Source organism: Nothobranchius furzeri, chromosome 11, assembly GCF_043380555.1.
Source record: "Nothobranchius furzeri strain GRZ-AD chromosome 11, NfurGRZ-RIMD1, whole genome shotgun sequence".
Taxonomy (NCBI): domain Eukaryota; kingdom Metazoa; phylum Chordata; class Actinopteri; order Cyprinodontiformes; family Nothobranchiidae; genus Nothobranchius; species Nothobranchius furzeri.
The window spans coordinates 22,921,886-22,941,218 of record NC_091751.1 but is presented as its reverse complement, the minus strand read 5'-3'; the positions used below and the strand labels follow the sequence as shown (position 1 = coordinate 22,941,218).

The window sequence follows — 19,333 nt, the reverse complement described above, 5'->3', positions numbered from 1 at the left end:
TTATAGCTGTCGTGTCCAGATTTAAATGTTAGGAACGCTCCTGAGATGAAAAAATGACATTGAGTTGGCTCTTCAGCGAACGGCTTCTTTATTTAGAACAAGAGCAGTGCACAACCACTTGGGTAAGCCTTTTCCTCTTCTAGAACAGTCCTCCCGGGGCCTCTCATGCCCTCTATAGGAATGACGGTGCCATTGCACCCAAATGTAAACACATCAGAGCATTTAATTTTCCCAGACACCACAGTAGCATTGCTTTAAGACCACCCTGCCTGTATGCCTTTATTTATAAAGATTCAGATTTGTTTAACACTCTGATGCCATCAAATCCTTAAGTAATGCTTCATAATGTTTCAATTCACTCAGTGAAATCCTTGTAGCTGCAGAGCTAACCTCCCCTTCTTCAAGTGAAATCAAAAGGAGAGCTAGAATGTGAATGAGTGGTTTGATGTGATGACAAGTGTGTTTGCAAACAGGGAATCTTTTAATGAACCAGCCAGTAGACCAGAGACAGACAGGTGCAGAGCATTATTTGACTTGGAGTTTTCAGCAAGCCGGCTCCTCGTTGTGAAACAGTCCAGCTAGAGGAAATCAAAGTAAGTTAGACTTGTCTCCGGCTCAACCTCTGCCCCCCCCCCCCCCCCCCCCCCCCCCTCCCACCCCCCACCGCCCCGTTACAATCCTGTGGGGGGTGATTAGAGATGGATAATTGGGGAGCAGAAATCCAAGAGCCGAAGCCAAATTATGAGAAGAGGGCTTAATCCCAAAGCTCTGTTCCGAGGGACTGAACAAGCTCCAAAACACATGCAAGGCCTTTTGTTCTGTAGTGGGGATCTTTTGTTTCCCCTGCTGCACCTCTCATTACAGGGAGCTTTACCTGTCAGACAGCATCACCTCTCCTTATTTATTACTTGAATTACAGCATGTCCATTCCCTTGAGGTGAGGCTGTGTAATGAGAGTCCATGGGAAGCAAAAGCTTGGGGAACCTGAAACACGCTAATATTTAATGTAATGACTATAAAGTAGTTCTAAACAAAAATGATTAGTACTCGCTCAGTGTTCCTTTGTTGTACAAACAGTTCTGTTTCTCAGCAAAAAATGAGTGTTTTCATTAAAATGTCAAATTTTCACTAAATAATTTCAATTGCAGACTAGTTTTACAACAACAGCAATATTAAAACTCTCCTTCACTTGGCATTATGATAAATTAGCAGTGATCTCTATTATAAATGAATGCCTTGTCAGTTGATGTCAGTGGAAAAATAGCTCTGGCGCTTCTGTTACAGGAACTAGACGTTAGCCGGAGGAGAGGTGGGCAGAAACACCTGGATTTGGAGAGTTTCTCATTAACTTTATTCAGCAGCACAACTCTTCCACTGCCTCTGGTCGCTCTGCAACTTTGACTTTTAATCTCCACAAATAACGAGTCTGAAAGAATTCTGCCATGTTATGCTGTTGTTAATGCTAACCGTTAGCTTGTACTAGCTGAAACATGCTCTGCTCCCTCCTGGACACGAAACCAACAACAACCTTCCCCAATCGCAAACCGAGGTGGGTGAGTCCATGGTTGCTATTTTAAAGTATGATGGCTTTTTCTGACCTGAGTGTTTCACTGTCCATTTTTCTTTTGGTAGCTAGTGCAGGAAATTGAGGTAGAAGACAGTTTTACTTAAAATATCTGTGAAACATGAAGGGTGAAAAGTTATGCCAATCATCTGCCCACTGTTTCAATACTGCTAATAGTCAGCGAGTACAGGGGAAACTCAAAACATTTGAATATGTTGCAAAAGTTCATCTATGTCAGTAATCCAGCTTAGACTGAGAGACCATCTAAAGGTTCAGGAACCATTTGCAGGTGATTTGGATTCATTAGCTGATCAGAGTGTGACACATTGAGTCTAGTATAATACTAACAATATTCTAATTGTCTGTGATATTGAATGTGGGATTTTCATCAGCTATAAGCCATAATCCTCACAGTCATAACATATTAAGGCTTGGTATGTCTGGCTTTGCATGGAACAAGTATTTGTCATATATTATATAACTGACATAAATAAACTTTTGCATGATATACTATTTTATATATTTTTTGAGTTTCACATTGTAGCCTCCAGAAATGGTCAGTTTTTCATCTACAGTGTGACCTCTTCAGTATCTGGTCATATGGAGACATAAGTCTTAACTGGTGCCTTTAATCTGCAAGAAAGATAATGCTGATTGACTAAGGTATCTCTCCAGCTTCCTCTTATATAAGACTGCTTTGTTTCATAGAACAAGAAGGATGAACTTTCATAATTAGATCATTTAATGAAATGAAATTTTATAAGATTGAACTGTTAAAATAATGATGAAATGGAATGAACAATATGGTTAAGTGGAATACTTAAATAATCATATAATGAATGAACAATATGGTTAAATGACATTTTTTGATTAATCTGTGCTTAGATTAATAAGGATGTAATGAAATATGTGACCCATATATTTAATCAGCATACGTGACTGGACAAGACACACTCACCATATCTCCAAGACGCAAGTTAAAGTTAACGTCACTGCACATAGATATTTTCTTATCCACAAAATCAGCAATCTTTGTATCTGAGGGAGGTGTGTATCTGAGGTTGGTTGGCAAAACCCCTTTACATGGCAAGTTCTGATTTGTCAGTAAACCAATATATGGCCATTATTAAAACAGAATAATTTCCTGAGTGATTCAGTTGAGCCTAACTCTAACTGGCCATCGGAGGAAGCCTCTTCTCCCATCGCATCTTTTGACAAGCTGTCAAAACCTGTTGCACGCTACAGCTGACTGCAAACAGTTCCTTCAGAATAAAGCTGAGCCAGCTATGACTCCTGAAGAGTCCTCCATAGACGCAAATAACTACCTGTTGTGACCTGGAGACATCTCGAAACCGGTCTAGTGGCACTGCGGTTTCTTCTACGGACTTTGGTACCTTTGGGGTCCACCGACTTCAACACATTCCGGATCTACCATGAGGGTCTTCGAAAAGGTATGTAGACTCAACAGGTTGCGTCTGATGTGGTTTTATAAACCATCACTTATAGTTTATAGCAGACCAAATTCTCTCCCACTCAAAACTCCGTTTCTCCAGATACGAGGGCTCTGATAACATCACATCCACACATCATCACACCTCACATTCCATCCACTTAGATTCATCCATCAATGTTCCTAGTTGTCATGTTTTGAATTGTTTAGAAAATAAATTTCTTACTTTTTATAAATGACTCTCTCTGAATTAATACGAAGTGTCTTACGATCCCCGAATAAACAAAGAACTCTAATTCTTCTGGTTAAACATTCAAAGACCAATCAGTTAGAATTTCCATATTTATATTGAAATTCACATCTTATTGGTCAAATGTAGTGTAGTATATTGAGCTTAAAAAGCACCCAAAATAAATACATATGGTAACTCTACAACATGCAGAAGCTTCAACACAGCAAGCTGCTGCCATGAGAGTTGGATTGTGTTCAAAACTCATGAGCAGTCTACTAATTAACTAATTAACGACAGCCAGATTATGTTCCCGTTAGAAACATTTGACCCATTCAAAGCCGTTATTATATTCATGTATGTAAAAAATCAGAGCAGCATTCTATTTTCTTCATCAATCCAAACTGACTTTGTTTGTCTACACCAGTAGCATTCAATTCCGGTCCTGGAGGGCTGGTATCCAGCACGTTTTAGTGGTTTCTCTGCTCCAACACACTTGACTCAGTGGTTGATTCACCTGTGCAGCAGCTCATCAGGCTCTTTTAAACAGAGTTTAAGCTAAAACGTGCTGGATACCAGCCCTCCAGGCCCGGAATTGATTACCCCGATCTACACCCATATCACATTATACTCATTAAAACCAGTGTGTACTTGGCTAACACCATATATGACCCAAAATGCTGCCAAAGTTAGAGTTAGGGTGAATCCCTGTGTGTCCCATTGTGGTTAAACTCAGATGCCCCAATAAGCCTCAAATCCAATCATGTTTTACACATTGTATGGCCTAGGGCTGGGACAATAATCAATCAATCAATTAATCGTACGATAAATGAAAATTAAATCAATTATTTTTCCAGCCTCAATTTATTGAGGTAAAAAAATGTACAACTCTATAATTATTTTTTATTATCATTATTGAAGTGCAGTTTTGGTTGTTGACAGTTGGTAGGCCTTTGCAGGGGTTTTCCTGCATTCAAATTTGCGTGGTGGCCACCTGCAGCTAATTTTGTGCCGCCCCAGCCTGATTTCACTCTGCCCCCAGCTTTATGGATGTTATTTTAACTGCAGTTACAGCATTGCGCCTCTACATGGGCGCTGTATCAGCAGCTGTGCACCGAAAAGTGCTAAAACCGCTAAAGAAAAAGATCAAAAATAGCTTTTCTCGCTAGTTGGTACATATCTATGGTTGACGTCCTGATTTTCCCCCAGGCTCTTCCATATCAGAGCAGGGCTGTACAGTGAGACTGAAAAAACTGTCTGTGCGTGTCTGTCTATTTTTAAACGTAGCACTGTTGAAACGTCTTTGAATTACTATTTTCTCCACAACTTTATTGAACAAAAGTAAGTTATGTACGGTGGCCCTGAAGTGCAAACCACAAAAACAAATCACTTAACGCAACAACAAATTGAAACACGCAACAACAAATCACTTAATGCAAAAACAAATCACAAAACGCACAACAAATTGAAAAGCGCAACAACAAATTCACTAAATGCAACAAAAAATCACTAAGCGCAAAAACAAATCACTAAACGCACAACAAATTGAAAAGCGCAACAACAAATTCACTAAACGCAAAACCAAATTGAAAACCACAAAAACAAAAAACAAACCGGAAAAGGTAGGTACCAATGCTGCAACAACAGGCATCACTGATTGGATGATGGATCCGTTGGCCTTTTGAACAGGAAGTTGTTCTGCCGAACGTGGTTATGTGAAAGAGCAGTCAGCGGGTGTGTCCGAATCTAGAGGCAGGATGCTTACGAGTACGGGTCCTCCAGACCGCTAAAACTGGAACCCAGCGGCTCTGAATTCGGACAGTCTAGCCTTCACCTCTACGGTGGCCCGTAGGTCCCGTCACAGCCGCGGCGGCAGCTACACGCAAAGGAAAAATGCTAAAGCTAGCGAAAATCGAGCAGGAATATTAAGGAGCTACAGCAGCTTCACGTCCATCAGCAGCGTTTGTTCACAAACGTTTTCAGGTAAAGTAACTTTGTTTATTCTAGAAGCTTTCAGGACTTACATGTTAACTTGCCTCAAACTTTGACCTGTCGCGACGCCACTCTTTTTTTCACAGATCCCTATTGGACTCCTTTCGTCCAATCACCAGCAATCTAGACAAGTAGACAAGTTGAGGTCACTTGGTCTCCAGTACTGGCAGGTTTCGAAGAAAGGTGGGGCTTTGGGAGCATGGCGAAATTCGCCATCACGCCATGGAAATACGTTTGCCTCTCATTTCCTCAGTTATCTTGATATTGCTACAAATTCTCTGGTGAGTAATCCTAGTCTAACCACCAATAGAAATGGACATGATAGGTTTGTGGGCGTGGCTTATTTTCTGAAATAACGCCCCCTAGGACCATTAAAACTGTCAGCCCCAAACCATGCTTTGACTGAGGATTACAAAATTTGGTACACTAATGTAGTGTCTCAAGATCTACAAAAAACTTTCTTGGAGCCAAGCGCAAAGTTCCACAGGAGGTCGGCCATTTTGGTCCAAGTACTCAATTTAGTGGTTTTCGCACACGTAGTTTGGAGAGTGATGCCACATCGCCCTTTTCACCAATCGCCTTCAGACTTCTGCTATATACTCTTAAGCTATAGGGGAAACAATTCAACTGTCGGATTTTTCAAAAGTTGAAAGGTGTGGGCGTGGCTAAGCCTCAAACTTTGACCTTTCGCCATTACACTACTTGACGTAATAACTCCCATGTGCATGATCAGATCTATATCAAACTTTGTGTGATCACTGACCACATCTCAAGACAATGACAATGTGGACAGCTGACATCACCTAAGCCCTGCCATCTGACAACAGGAAGTCTATTGTTTTATGGTGAAATGCCCATATTTGTCCCCTCTAATTTAGTCAACATGGCACTAAGGTCATGCACTGTCTTCATGATGCTGTAATGACCATTCAGATCTGATAGCTTTCCAGATAGGGAGGGACTTTGATGCCATGGTGAATTCTGGTGTGACGCCGTGACCTTACGTTTGTAACTTCCACAAGCAGCCTCCGATCTGCATGAGACTGAACACGGCAGTCAACAATCATGCCCTTAAGCCAATGAGCAAAAAATGGTTGGTGAACAATGTATGATATCACTACAGTGCCTGCTACATACCTTTAAAACTGTAATAACTCCCATAGACGAGGTCGCAACTGCACCAAACTTGCTATGCGTCATCACACAAAGGCACGCAACACAATCCTGTGGTCAATGGTTAATATTGCTTTAGCTCCACCCCCTGAAAGATATTAGGCCCTGAATAACACATGCACAATGCAATTCACACCAAACTACATGGAAATGATTGTTGTCAACCTAAAAACTGCTCCTTGGGTTATTTTCCTAAATTTGGGACAGCGCCCCCTAGATACAATAAAACCTTTGTAACTTCTACAAAAATGCTCCAAACTATATAAAACATGGTGGGAGTCATTACGCAATTGCAATCAACACATGTATGTGTTTACTCGTTCAAATCACTTTAACTCCACGCACTTACAGCCTTTTGGCTCTAGATGACCAATGCAATGTTTGATTGATGCCAAATTAGCAGAAAACCATCTTTGATGACCAAAGATGACCTCTATGGGATTTAGTTGTAAATGGTCACAGTGCCCCCTAGATAGGTTCAAACTTTTTTAACTTCCAAAGACATGGTCATAATGGCATTGTACTTGGCTTGTGTCATCACGTGACTGCACCAAACACATTGATGCGGTTGTTGGTTCAAATCATTTTAGCTCCGCCCCCTTTCAGCTCTCTGGCTCTAGAAAGCGCATGCAATGTCTGATTGATGCCAAACTAACACAAAACCATATTTTACTCCTTAAGAGGACCTCAATGGTATTTTATGTAAATGGTCACAGCTTCCCCTAGATAAGAATAAAAGTTAATTACTTCCTAATACAAGGTCAGAATGGCATTAAACTTGGCTTGTGTCATCACGTGATTGCACCAAACACATTGATGTGGTTGTTGGTTCAAACCCCTTTTGGCTCTCTGGCTCTAGATAACACACACAATGACTGATCAATGCCAAAATATCAGAAAGCCATCTTTGTCAACCAAAGCTGACCTCAATGGGGTTTTTCTGTAGTTGGTCACAGCCCCCCTAGATAACTTTAACCTTCATTAACTTCAAAAAAACATGGTCAGAATAGCATTAAACTTGGACTGTGTCATCACACATACAGTGTGGTAAAGATACAGTATCCCCTAGTGGTGAGATGTATAATTTAATGGTGGGCTCAAAGGAGATGCTGAGTCAGGGTAAGGTGCAGACGAGGAGACCATTCACGATTTCTGGTGTCGGGGTGGTCGGCGTTTCTGTTACGCGGACATGCCCGGGTGCCCCAGGCTGCTGGGCAGGCCGGAGCGGCACGGAGCTGCGAAGGCCGAACTACGCTGCTTGCAGCTTTAATTCTGATTAATTTATTTTTACTCATTCATTGGATTATTTTTATTTTGCTTTACAATTAAGTCTTGAATAAATAAGATCAATTTATAGCTTGAGTGAACATTAATAGGATTTATTAACACTGGCTTTGCTGGGGGGGGGTTGCCATTGATCAAGAGTGAAGACGAGTCATACACAGTAAGTTACGTTTCACTATAATATCAAGCTGTTGGTAATCGAAGACGTAGCTGGAGGAATTTTTAGAGTTTATCTGATTCACAATTAGCATTGTTAGCTCATCGTTAGCTCAACATTACGTTCTAGCCTTCCTCGCCCCACATTAGAGTAAAACAAAAAGGTGCTGTGGCTTCTTAGGGGTACAAGAACTAACTTCTGGGTTGCTCCTTTTACTGGCTAACTTTCCTTCTACAACGCTACAGCTCTTTGCAGGCACTGCAGCATTTGCTGCTCAACCTTGAGGACTCAAATATGACTGGCTGTGGATCCAGGAAGTATGGAGGCGAGACAGATCTGACAAAATCTGTTTCAACGTAACTTTCCTTCAACATGGCTGAGACATTAGACTGTGATTATTTGACAGTAAAATTCTTACTTATTGTACCTTTAAATTACACAAGAAAGCAACGAGCATAGGTTTTGACACACTTCTTCATTTAGTCTTTGCTGTTTAACAAATAATAACATGGTGCATTGTGCTTGTGTATGGTGTGTGTTTTGTACTCTGGGTTACATTTGACTAAATGGTAAAAATTATATTATTTATTTATATCCTGATATGTAAAACTCTAAAACTGAAGGAGGGTTGGGTTGCTCTTTAACTGTGATTTCATTACAATACCACAGAACAAGCAGTTATTGTTAGGCCAGCATGGAGTCTGGATGTAATAAGTGGTGCCCTGTGGGTCTCATTGATGCTGATGCATGTAGTTTGGCTACAAACTTTCATTCGTGTTACTGTTTAAAGTCAGATCTTGTCAATAAAATCAAGAAAAGAAAAGATTTTCTAGCCCATCCGATGTCATTTATCCTTCCTGCTTTACAGTCTGTAAACTTTAGCAAGCAGGGGTTGTTTGCGGAGCAGTGCCACCTTCGCATGTTTCTGTGCTGTCGACACTTTCTAAAGATAACACCCCCACTTCAGCGCACACCTCTGCACCCTCCAGCCAGAATCCATAAGTCCGCTCTCACAGAAACAACTAAAACTAACCCTCAAACAAGCGTTTTTCATTATTATGGGATAAAGAGAAAATGGCAAGCTTCAGACCGCACCTTGTTAAGCAAAATCTAACACTAAAAATGTCGTTTATCTGACCTGCATAAAAAAAACAGCCAGATTCCCCGGTGGGCATCAGTCGAGTCCTCATTGGCCAGACTTGAATCATTAAAGCACCTTAAAACACTAGCTGACTGGGCCAATATGTCCTCCTTTTCATCTAGGACAGAAAAACTCATTAAATCACAAACACCGTCACACCCTCACACACAGTTACATGCATCAAAGAACTTCTTTAATCCCAAACTGCAAAGCCTGCATGTAATTTGATCTTTCTACAGCAGTGGTAAGAAATACCCAGGAGAGGTCTAGTTTCCATACTCATGCTGGATTTTTTTTTCTTTCTCACACTTGTGGCCTTGAAATATGATAAGCGAACAAATAAAGGAGGCTCAGCATTTTCCTAATGTGTGACTGACTCAACAAAAATCTAAAGGAAACCAGAAAACTTAAAAATATGATGAAAATATGAGCAGAATTAATGTTTCCCTTTATTTGAATCAGAAAATGAGTCTCTTTAAGCAGGACAAACAATCTGGATCCCTGGATGTGACAGGTTTTTGATTTAGTGGAAAGTCTTCTGGCCACTACCTGGGGGATTTGCAGGTGAAGACCCGGTGGGATTAAAGGAAGTCAAATGAGTTGACAGCAGAGGAGGTTTGTGTCCATCAGATCTCTGAAGATCACGCCCACTCGTTTAAGCTGTACAGAAGGTCAGTTTAATACACGCTGCTGTTTCAGTGTAGAGCTCCAGTAAACGTGATTCCTGCAGAGCATCTGTTCCACGCTGCAGGAAATCTGGATTGTAATAAACAAACCTACTGCTGTCACCATGTTTATACACCAGTCGAATGTCTTTTCAAAGAAAACACGTTGCATGTGTTAATGATGAAGCAGTTCTTTCTCTTCTCTTGCCTTTAATTAAAATGTTTTTTTTTTAGATTACTGAATGAAAACAAGTAAATATAGCCTCATACTGGTTTGCTTTAAAGCCAGGGGAAATCCGTGACTGCATTTCTGAGTGTGAAAGTCAGTTTACACCACATCACAACGGCAAGGACGAACATCAGAAATCATCAAATTATCCAATATTTCACCGTCATTTGTTATCTTATGATTTACATTTACATTTGAGGTGAGTTTATAACAGGAAAAATTCGGAATGTACTGCTTCTAAGACTAATGATGCAACCTGACACACTAAATATTTGAATAAAGAAAGAGAATGACGGGAATATAGAATAATCCAGATAATTTTTTTCATCCTGGGCACGTTTTCTCTCAGGAAAACCCACTATGTTCTCATACAATCAAAGGCCGCGCTTCCCCTGATCCAGTTTTAGCACGGCTATTGATGGCATGAAGAATGTCGACTGTGCAGGTGGGTCATGGAGGAAATGAGGCAAAGGCATTGGAGTGAAAATTTATGTGAGACGTCCTATAGCTTGTGCAATTGTAGCCGGGTATCCCACAAAATGAAGGTATTTTTCTACAAAATGAAGATAAACAACTTTTTAAAATTTTGACTAAAGTGGAGATTTGCAAATTCTCCATTGTCAGCATTTGCTTGTGGATGTAAATGACTGGGATTCTAAGTTTTGCAACGTCCGCTAACATCACTCCCTTGTTTTTACAACCTCAATTTCTGATCTATGCAGATCACCACAGGCAAATGGTGACATTATGGACAGTTATTGTCCATCATCTAGTTATTCTGACACCTACAGGCTTGGCATGCCTCTGTGCTTCACAGTGCCCTGGATTTATGCAGAAAACAAGGTGGACCCAAGTTTTTTCCTGGGAGGGATTAAATCTGTGAGCCGGTGATGTTGCTGAGTCTACGCCGAGCTAACGTTACAGCACTGGTACATGTGGTTCAACACTGGCAGGCAAAAAGCTCCAGAGTTATTCAATGAACAGAAGCAAGCAAACAGGAGTGACCCAGAAGTTTTTTTCTTTTTTAAGTTCTTCTAAAAACCCATGGCATCTTTTTCTTTTACTCTGATATCAGGAGAAGCACGCTAGATGCTAACGTTGAGCTAACATAAAGCTAACAATGCTTAAGTTGACTTAAAAGCAAATAGTTGACTCTAAAAACTTCACAAGCTACTTTTTCAATTATGAACCAATCAATATTACTGTGAAATGTATGTGTGAAGTGAATAATGGGACAATCATGGCATTGCTTCCTTTAATGAGTCGTTGAACTATAACAGCATGCCAACAGCAAGACGGCAAACAACAACAATCCCTCTAATTCTGGAGAAATTTTACCATAATAAGTGTAGTAAGTACTCCCTACCGTAAAACATGTAAGAGTGCTAACACCAGATATAACAATGTTTTTTGACTTGTCATTGCTTATCACCTAGAATCCTTTGGCACTGATATTTTGGCAACAACCATAAAACTCAAAGAAAGGCAGTGAGAAAGTGACAGTTTGCTTAAAAAATAGACTGGAGGGACTAAATTTGATCACAAGATGTCATTCATACATACAGTATTGCATCTTTAAATCAAATTATTGATCAGTCATTCTAAAAATATTTCCAATAAACTGAAATATCTGACCTATCTAAGTTCCCTTCCTGAGTGAACCAAGTAGTCCTGCACATCTGACCACCTATTTATTTTTAGGATTTAAGTTAGCATGTTGGCTATGGTAAATGTTCACCTTCTGTCATGCTAGAGTTTTGAACTATGATGCTGAGAAGTGGTGGAGTCTTTTGGTCAGATGTTAAAAGTACCAGATGTGAAATCACACCATCGACACATAAAAAACCTATTTAAATAAATAAGAGCCATTTTTATGTTGGTTTAGGTTGACTACAGATGCTAATTAGTTAAACATTCACTAATAATCCTAAAGTTATTGCTGTCATAAGGATGTAGACTTAACTAGAGGGATTGTTTTATATTGTAATTTCCATGTTTTGAATTAAAAGTGCGATAAATAAAAATCTTTTGAAACATTCTACAAAACAATTAGTTAACTTTTAGCAAATATATAAAACAACATGTAGACATATAATACATGTAACAGATAATTGGGTTGCGATGACTGCCAGACTGGTCTGTTAAGAAAATATATATTAGCTGAAATTGTGTCAAACAGGAAAGAATGATGAGAAATCCCCTTTATGATTACACGTCTTGTCATTTTCTTCTTGATTCCATCTGTTTTTACTCTCTTTTCTAATTCCTAACATAGCTCCAGGAATTTTTTTTGGTAACACCTCTCTGCTTCTAAACTACAGATTGGCTCGCAGCAAGGTGCAAGCAGAGCTAAACTGTGACATCACATTCACACCTGAATTATTTCTCGGATTTTAACTAATAAAAAAATCACAGTGTTGTATTTAGAAACACAGCAGTCACATGTGTACCACACATGAACAGCTGACAGCGCTCAGGCTGTGACATATACTGTAATGCATTCCCAAGAATTTGTTGTTTCTGATGATTTAAATGTCTGTATTTCATGTCAAGACAAACTGTACTCACCAATGCAGGCGTGCACACGCACAGTCAGCTGGGTCCGTAAAATAACGCTGTGCTTCTTCCCTCTGGACCTGAGAGGCAAGAAAAATGAATAATTATGCATTAAAAGAGTTTCTATTTGGGAAATGTGGAAACCAAAACTGATTTTCCTTGTTCAGTTTCAAAAAATGAAATAGTTATTGCGATGAAATTTCTCTAGTTTGAAACTTTCCCGGCGTTTTAAATTGAAGGCATTTAGAAGGATAACGATGGAGAACAGCACCCCTATGACGATACACATCTCAACCTCTATGGATAGGGACAGCAGAGCTGCAGACACAACACACACTCAAACAAAAACACATCCACATGCAATTATCTCACTGTGCACACATCCAAACACCACATTCCAAGCATAAAAATATCCAAGTATGAAAGCATTTTAGGAGCAAAAACTCTTATTTGTCAATCTTAAGGAGCTAAGTAGCGACTTCAATCCCTGACAAGCTGATAGCATCAGACCAAACAGGAAAATCACTCATCTGATAGCACACGCTGCCCATAACTAGCACAGAGGGAAACCATGCAGGGGAGAGCAGCTGGCTTCTTATCCTCGTATTATGTCCTTATCATCTTTGCTGGCAAACAGAGCAAAATGTTAACACAATCTGTCAAAACGCTGATGGAACAAATCCATTTGTCTTCTGATAATTTGTTGTGTGAGAATGAGAGCCAAGGCAATGAGTCAGAGCATATTTGGTGAGAGAACTGATTGAGAAAAGTGGTAAAAAATGAACAAATGAGGATTTGGAGTTACAGACGTTGTTTTTGCTAATATACAGGTAGGTAAAAGTGGACTAAAGAGAGGTTTTTCTGACTCTGTGGACACTGAGCTTTCACTGGTGTCACTAAAGGACTTTGTTTACTGTCAGCTGTGGTGAGCTGTGTCCCACAGCTGGAGTCACAACACATTTTTCATGTGTGGGAAACATTCTCAGATACATTTACACAAATGAGTTATTGTACATAAAGCGCTGGAGATGCTCGGTGAGAGGATTGTTTTAGTTTTCAGGAGGAAATTACAAAAAGTGTGTGGTGGTGCTATGGATGTATCATAGTGTTGTTTGATTTTGTATGGAAAAAGTTTATTTTGATTAAATAGATTTTTGCCCTGGCTGTGGAAGACTAGGCCAGCTTTATACTCTAGGGGGGCTTCTGGAGGGTGTGTGGGAGTTCACCCAACCAATCTATATGTGTTTTGTGGATTTGTATAAGCCTTATACAAATCCACAAAACACATATAGATTATACTATAAGGCATTCAACCGCCATCCTCAAGGGGGGGCCTGTGGGGGGTACTCTGGGAGTATGAGGTACCCTTGAATTCGGCTGTTACGTCCCTGTATGACCAGTGTTAGAGCTTGGTCCGCATTGCCAGCAGTAAGTCGGGTTCGTTCCCAGTGAGAGTTGGACTCCGCTAAGGCTGCTCTTTGTCACCGATTCTGTTCATAACTTTTATGGACAGGATTTCTAGGTGCAACCAAGGTGTTGAGGGCATCTGTTTTGGTGGCCTAATGATTGAGTCTCTAATTTTTGCAGATGATGTGTTCCTGTTGCCTTCATCAGACAGTGATTTCCAGCTTCGTTGGAGTTGTTCACAGCCAAGTGTGAAGCAGCTGTGATGAGAATCAGATCCTCTAAATCCGAGACCATGGTCTTGAATCGGATAAAGGTACGATACCTTCTCCAGTCAAGCGGTGAGGTCCTGCCTCAAGAGGAAGAGTTTAAGTATCTCGAGGTCTTGTTCACGAGTGAGGGAAAGATGGATTGGGAAAGCGATAGGTGGATTGGTGCTGCGTCTGCAGTGATGCAGGTGTTGTACCGGTCTGTTGTGATGAAAAGAGAGCTGAGCCGGAAGGCAAAGCTCTTGATCTACCAGTTGATCTACGTTCCAACCCTCACATATGGTCACAAGCTTTGGGTAGTGACCAAAGGAATGAGATTGTGGATACAAGTGGCCAAAAGGAGTTTTCTCCGCAGGGTGGCTGGGCTCTCCCTTAGCGATAAGGTGAGAAGCTTGTTCATCCTGGAGGGGCTCGGAGTAGACCTGCTGCTCCTCCACATTGCAAGGAGCCATTTGAGGTGTCTCGGGCATCTGGTTAGACATATACCGAGGTAAGAGTGAGAATAAATCTAAAGATCAAACCGTCCAGTTTCTCAGCAGCTAACTTCCAATCGTATGTGGTCCACAAAGGACCCAGACCCATTTCCATTGAGTTGTCTTTAGAAGGAAGCAGCCTCTGATTTTGGACAGTAACAGTTAGCTAGATCGTTTTTTTATGTGGCAACCAGGTAAGCATGTAGCTTACTGAGATTCTTTCAGGAACATTTTTGCCATAGTATTTGAAATGTTCTTCATATACCGTAGGATACCAAAAATTTTAAATGTTTTGTCAAAAAAAAAAGAATTATTTCAATCACTTCTGAAGCGTACAATCCTAGATACGCCACATCCAATCAAGCACTGGTACCCCTTCTAAGTGATTGGGTCATAACCCATCCATCAAACTGCTCCTCTGAACGTCTCCCACCCTGCTGCACACAACGCTCATTCTCTGTGGAGCAGCCAAACAGAAAGCTAGCTTAGCCACCTAGTGTCCTGGAGGGAATGTCCTGTTCTGTTTGCGATTCTGATTTAAGTAGTTGTTTTAGAGTCTTCTTCTGATCTTATTGAGAAACGTTTAGGGGACAGAGTTGTTGTCTAGGAACATAGCTAAGTCCCAACGCTGTTGTGCGTGCGTGCCCGTGAGCATGCATAAAGGCGAGTTCAGTATTTTTCTGCAAGTTTTCTTGTTTGAGGAATTTCTCCATTTTGTCAGTGGCACTGAACTCTTGTCATTTAAGATAAACTAAGAAAGCTAAAACTGCCTTTTTTTCACCATAAAAACAACACACACTATATGCTAGCATAACGAGGTGGGGTGGGGTTTGGGGACATGAAGGAAGGAGGTTCGATAGCGCTAGCTTTAACAAATAGCCTATGATATAAAGCTTATTTAAACTGCTTAAAGGGATTTCACAGGAAGCTGCGCTGGAGACCAAGCTTGCTAATGCCTGCAGCTTGTTTTAGAGCTTATTTTACCAGAGAATGCCCTGAGCACAATAACTCCTCAGAAACCTGCATTCTCACTGCTCTTTAGCTGCATTTGTTCACATTACTTAGTCTAAATAACTTACATTTAAAATAATTATGTGTATCTAACTGTGATCATGCATAATCAGTGTCACAAACACAACTGTAGTTTCATTGTACCGACACAGCATTTCTAACTATTTTTTTCTTTTAGGGAATCCTGAACTCCGGTGACCTCACAGACAAACTCAACAGAGACAGAAAGTATTATAAACACTTTTATTTTAAGTATTTTATTTCTACTCTCAAACTAAATAGTTGTGACATTGTACTATTTGAACTAGTGTATCACTAAAAACCTGAAAGAAGAGCTGTTCCTGTGGAAAGGAAGGGCACATCTGACCTGATTTCCAGAGCGCTTCATACTTTCCACAAACTTGCGCTTCCAAGAAATCCACATCCAGCAGTTTGTGAACCTCCTCATTTTATAAGAACGAGGGAACTCAGAAAGGTCGAGCCAATGAAAGGTGTCCAATCCCTTTATCTCATTATGTGCTTTTGATTTGATAAGAAGTGTAGGAGTCTGGTTATTATGAGGGTTTAAATGTAAAGTGAGCCTCACCCCGTGTCATCCGGCTGAAATCCCTCCAGCTCATCTCTTTGCTCCGCCAGAGAGGACTCCAGATCCAGATAGGTCCCATTGTGGGAGAGCTGAAGCGCACAATCATCAAGCTGAAAAACAAAAGAAAACATTATTTAGACTGTATTCAAACTTTACTGAAGGAAATGTTCAGTCACACCTATTAAACCATACTTTACACAAACATTTAGAAATGAAACTGCTTGTAAAACTTCTTCGATGATTTATGCGCATGAGTAAAACACTCACAGGAAGGGGCTTGCTCCTTTAAAGCGTGCTTACAATGTCTGCTCATGTTTCACACCCTTCTTAAAAACAATTTGAGCCTTTAAAATAAAACCAGTTTATAGGCAAGGCGTTTTCACATGCATGTGTACAGTGGTCTGTACAGGAGCAAGAGCCGTTTGCAGTGGCTGCCTGCTTTTGGCATTACAGAGCTGTTAAGGGAATTAAGTAGTAATAAAGCTGCAGGACATGAAACCAAAACCAGAGTGGAACATCAAATGAGCGACAGATTTTAGTGCATTGAAATACCAGCTGTGAAAAATATGACACTGAAATATTGCTTAGGTTGAGAACAGTGGCGGATTTAGCAATTTAGGGGCCCAAGGCAAACACAGACATGGGGCCCCTTACACTAAATTTTCAACAGTCTTACCTTTAACTGGATTTGCGAAACTCTCCCCTCTTCTGACAAGAGTTATTTTCCCTTTTTATTTGTCCTCCTCTTTTATCCTGTATTTCCCTCCTTTTGAGCGCCTTCAATATTTGCTCTGCTTTCTTTTTCCTGCCAGTGCACCTGGCAAACAACCATTTGGTGCATTACCGCCACCAGCTGGAGTGGAGTGGAATGACTACCAATCACTTCCTGTTTTTGCATTGCTATCTTAATAACCCTCTTATGACCATAATTATAATCATAACAGGGCCGCCAGGTATTTTGTTAACATTATAATAAAAAGTGCAAAGTGTGTGTAACTCTTCTTTTTTCAGAACAACCTCAGCTTTTAGTGTATGGTTTGTATTTATAATTTATTCCGATTAAAGCCTTTAAAAAAAATCAGCTTAAAAGTGAAAAAAGCAAAAAGGGGATTTGATTTTTTTCCCCTTTATTAACTGAACAGGAACTTTAAAATTACTGGGCAAACAATTTGGAATGAACAATTTAAACTTTGAACTGAAATGCATCTATTCTTAAAAAAGTTTGAAACTTGGTATCTTTTTTAGCAGTTTTTAAGACCATTTATTTTTGTAAACTTTCAGACGTTTTTATTTGATGTGGTAGACCTTGAAGCAGTTTCTCTCCAGTTGCAGGCAGAGTCCTGCACACCTCACACTGCCATGGGGTGCTTCTCTGGCACACCGTGCACTTCTATACCAAAAACTATTGTTTTAGCAAAAATAATTATTTATTGTAAAAAGATAAATAATGCTGGAATGAAGCTGAATCTTACAATAAGCAAATAGCTGAGGGTTGTTCAAATAAAAAAATTAAAAACAAAGACAGAACAAACGTTCATATCCTGGTTCACTGGAGATCTGTCCTTCTTCGTGGTCACTGTCTTCAGATATAAGCCTTCTGGGACACCTAATAGATCGTGTTGATGTTCTTTGAGGCATTTCCATAATTTCATGCTGGTTTTTATGCTGATTAGCTTCCCCGTTCCGTTATCCGCTTTCACTGCAGCGCTGCGCTCCGTTTCAATCAGGCTGTACAGCAGGATTTCCCCTCGTAGCGATATTTTCTCTAACTCTGATTGCTTCATGCTATAGATCGTTGGAAAGCTGCCTTTATGTACTTTTATTAACCGTTGGAATTTTTTGAATTTGATCAGCCATTCAAAAGTTATAAAACGGAGCATTTTGGATGACAAACTCGGCACGTCTGAATCTGTGTTGTGATTCGTTGCGCTCAAGACAGGGAATCCCGGTGGCTACCGTAATGTATTGTAGCACGAAAAGCCCCATGTTTAATCTTTTCAGCACTTTTGGAATTTTATTATCTTGAACGGTTCAGGAATTATGGTCATGAGAAGCATGTCCAATCCGTCTGCAGCGACAGGTTGGTAATAAGAATATTGTGGCATTAACAGAGGGGTGCCGGCGGTCAGGGCTAGGGGGCCCCCCAACACAAGGGGGCCCCAGGCGGCTGCCGACCTATGCCTAATGGTAAAACCGCCTCTGGTTGAGAAGAAAAGTGAAGCTTCAGCATATCTAGGTGTCAGTGTTTGTGCACGGGGCTTTAGGTCATCTGTATGTTTTATACATTTTTATTTCTCAACAGCAGACCTTGGCATCTGTGATTGCACAATCTTTGGAGCCCATACCCTTGTGCCGAGTGCAACAGAAAACCAGGTGCACAGCAATAAATCTGCTCTTAGCTTGCATTGATACTTTTGAGTGAAGTCTCAAGTCAAAAGCAGGTGTAAGCAGTCGGATAAAAGTCATAAAAAGTAACTTACATCATTGTGTTGCAGCAATCAGCTGTGAGTTCTGCAGCTTCTGGTATGAGTGGGTAAATAAGATCAGAAGAGTCATGCACTGGCATTTAGCAGCTAAGTGGCATTATCTGTGTGGAAAATGCTGCCAAGTTGCCCTCCTTGGCCAATGCAATCAAATTCAAGTGGGTCAACATCACTTTTTCACTGGGACAGACCACAGATCACAAGGCCTGCAACTGGTTCCTGTCTGTCCCTCCCATTAGGTCAGAAACAGAGACGGACTGGCCGATGAACTCACAGCATAAATATATCCTGGCTATATTTACTCTGCTCTGAGGCAGCATGGACATGAGGACCTCAACAGTGGGCGTGTAGGTGGGGACCTCGAGTCGAACTTAGAAATGTCTCATCCAACTTGAATTGTGTTTCTGTGTAAACATTATAAACAATGACCAGCTTCCTGCAGGAGAAATGATCTTGAATGGCCTCTGTTTAGAGAAATTTAGATATCTGACAGGACTAATAAGCTAACAGTTAATCTGAAGATAACCAAGACCAAAGTGGTGCTTTTTAGGGATGTAAGAAAATATCAATACACTGTAGTATCAAGATATTTCATGTTATGATACTGAACTGACGTTTAAAAGCAATGTATCGATTTTTATTGAGAATTTACATGTAAATATTTACT

The 19,333-nt window shown here is 40.4% G+C and overlaps 1 protein-coding gene across 8 annotated transcripts in view; it reads right to left on the bottom strand.

The window, feature by feature from the left end:
- Window positions 1-19,333, bottom strand: part of fhod3a (formin homology 2 domain containing 3a) — a 96,096-nt gene that overhangs the window by 70,275 nt on the left and 6,488 nt on the right. For all 8 annotated transcript variants that reach the window (XM_070556223.1, XM_070556224.1, XM_070556225.1 and 5 more), the window contains exons 2-3: window positions 16,184-16,293; window positions 12,453-12,520 (exon numbers count right to left, since the gene is read on the bottom strand). In XM_070556223.1, the coding sequence (XP_070412324.1) occupies window positions 12,453-12,520; window positions 16,184-16,293 (178 nt within the window). The remainder of the gene's footprint in view (window positions 1-12,452; window positions 12,521-16,183; window positions 16,294-19,333) is intronic.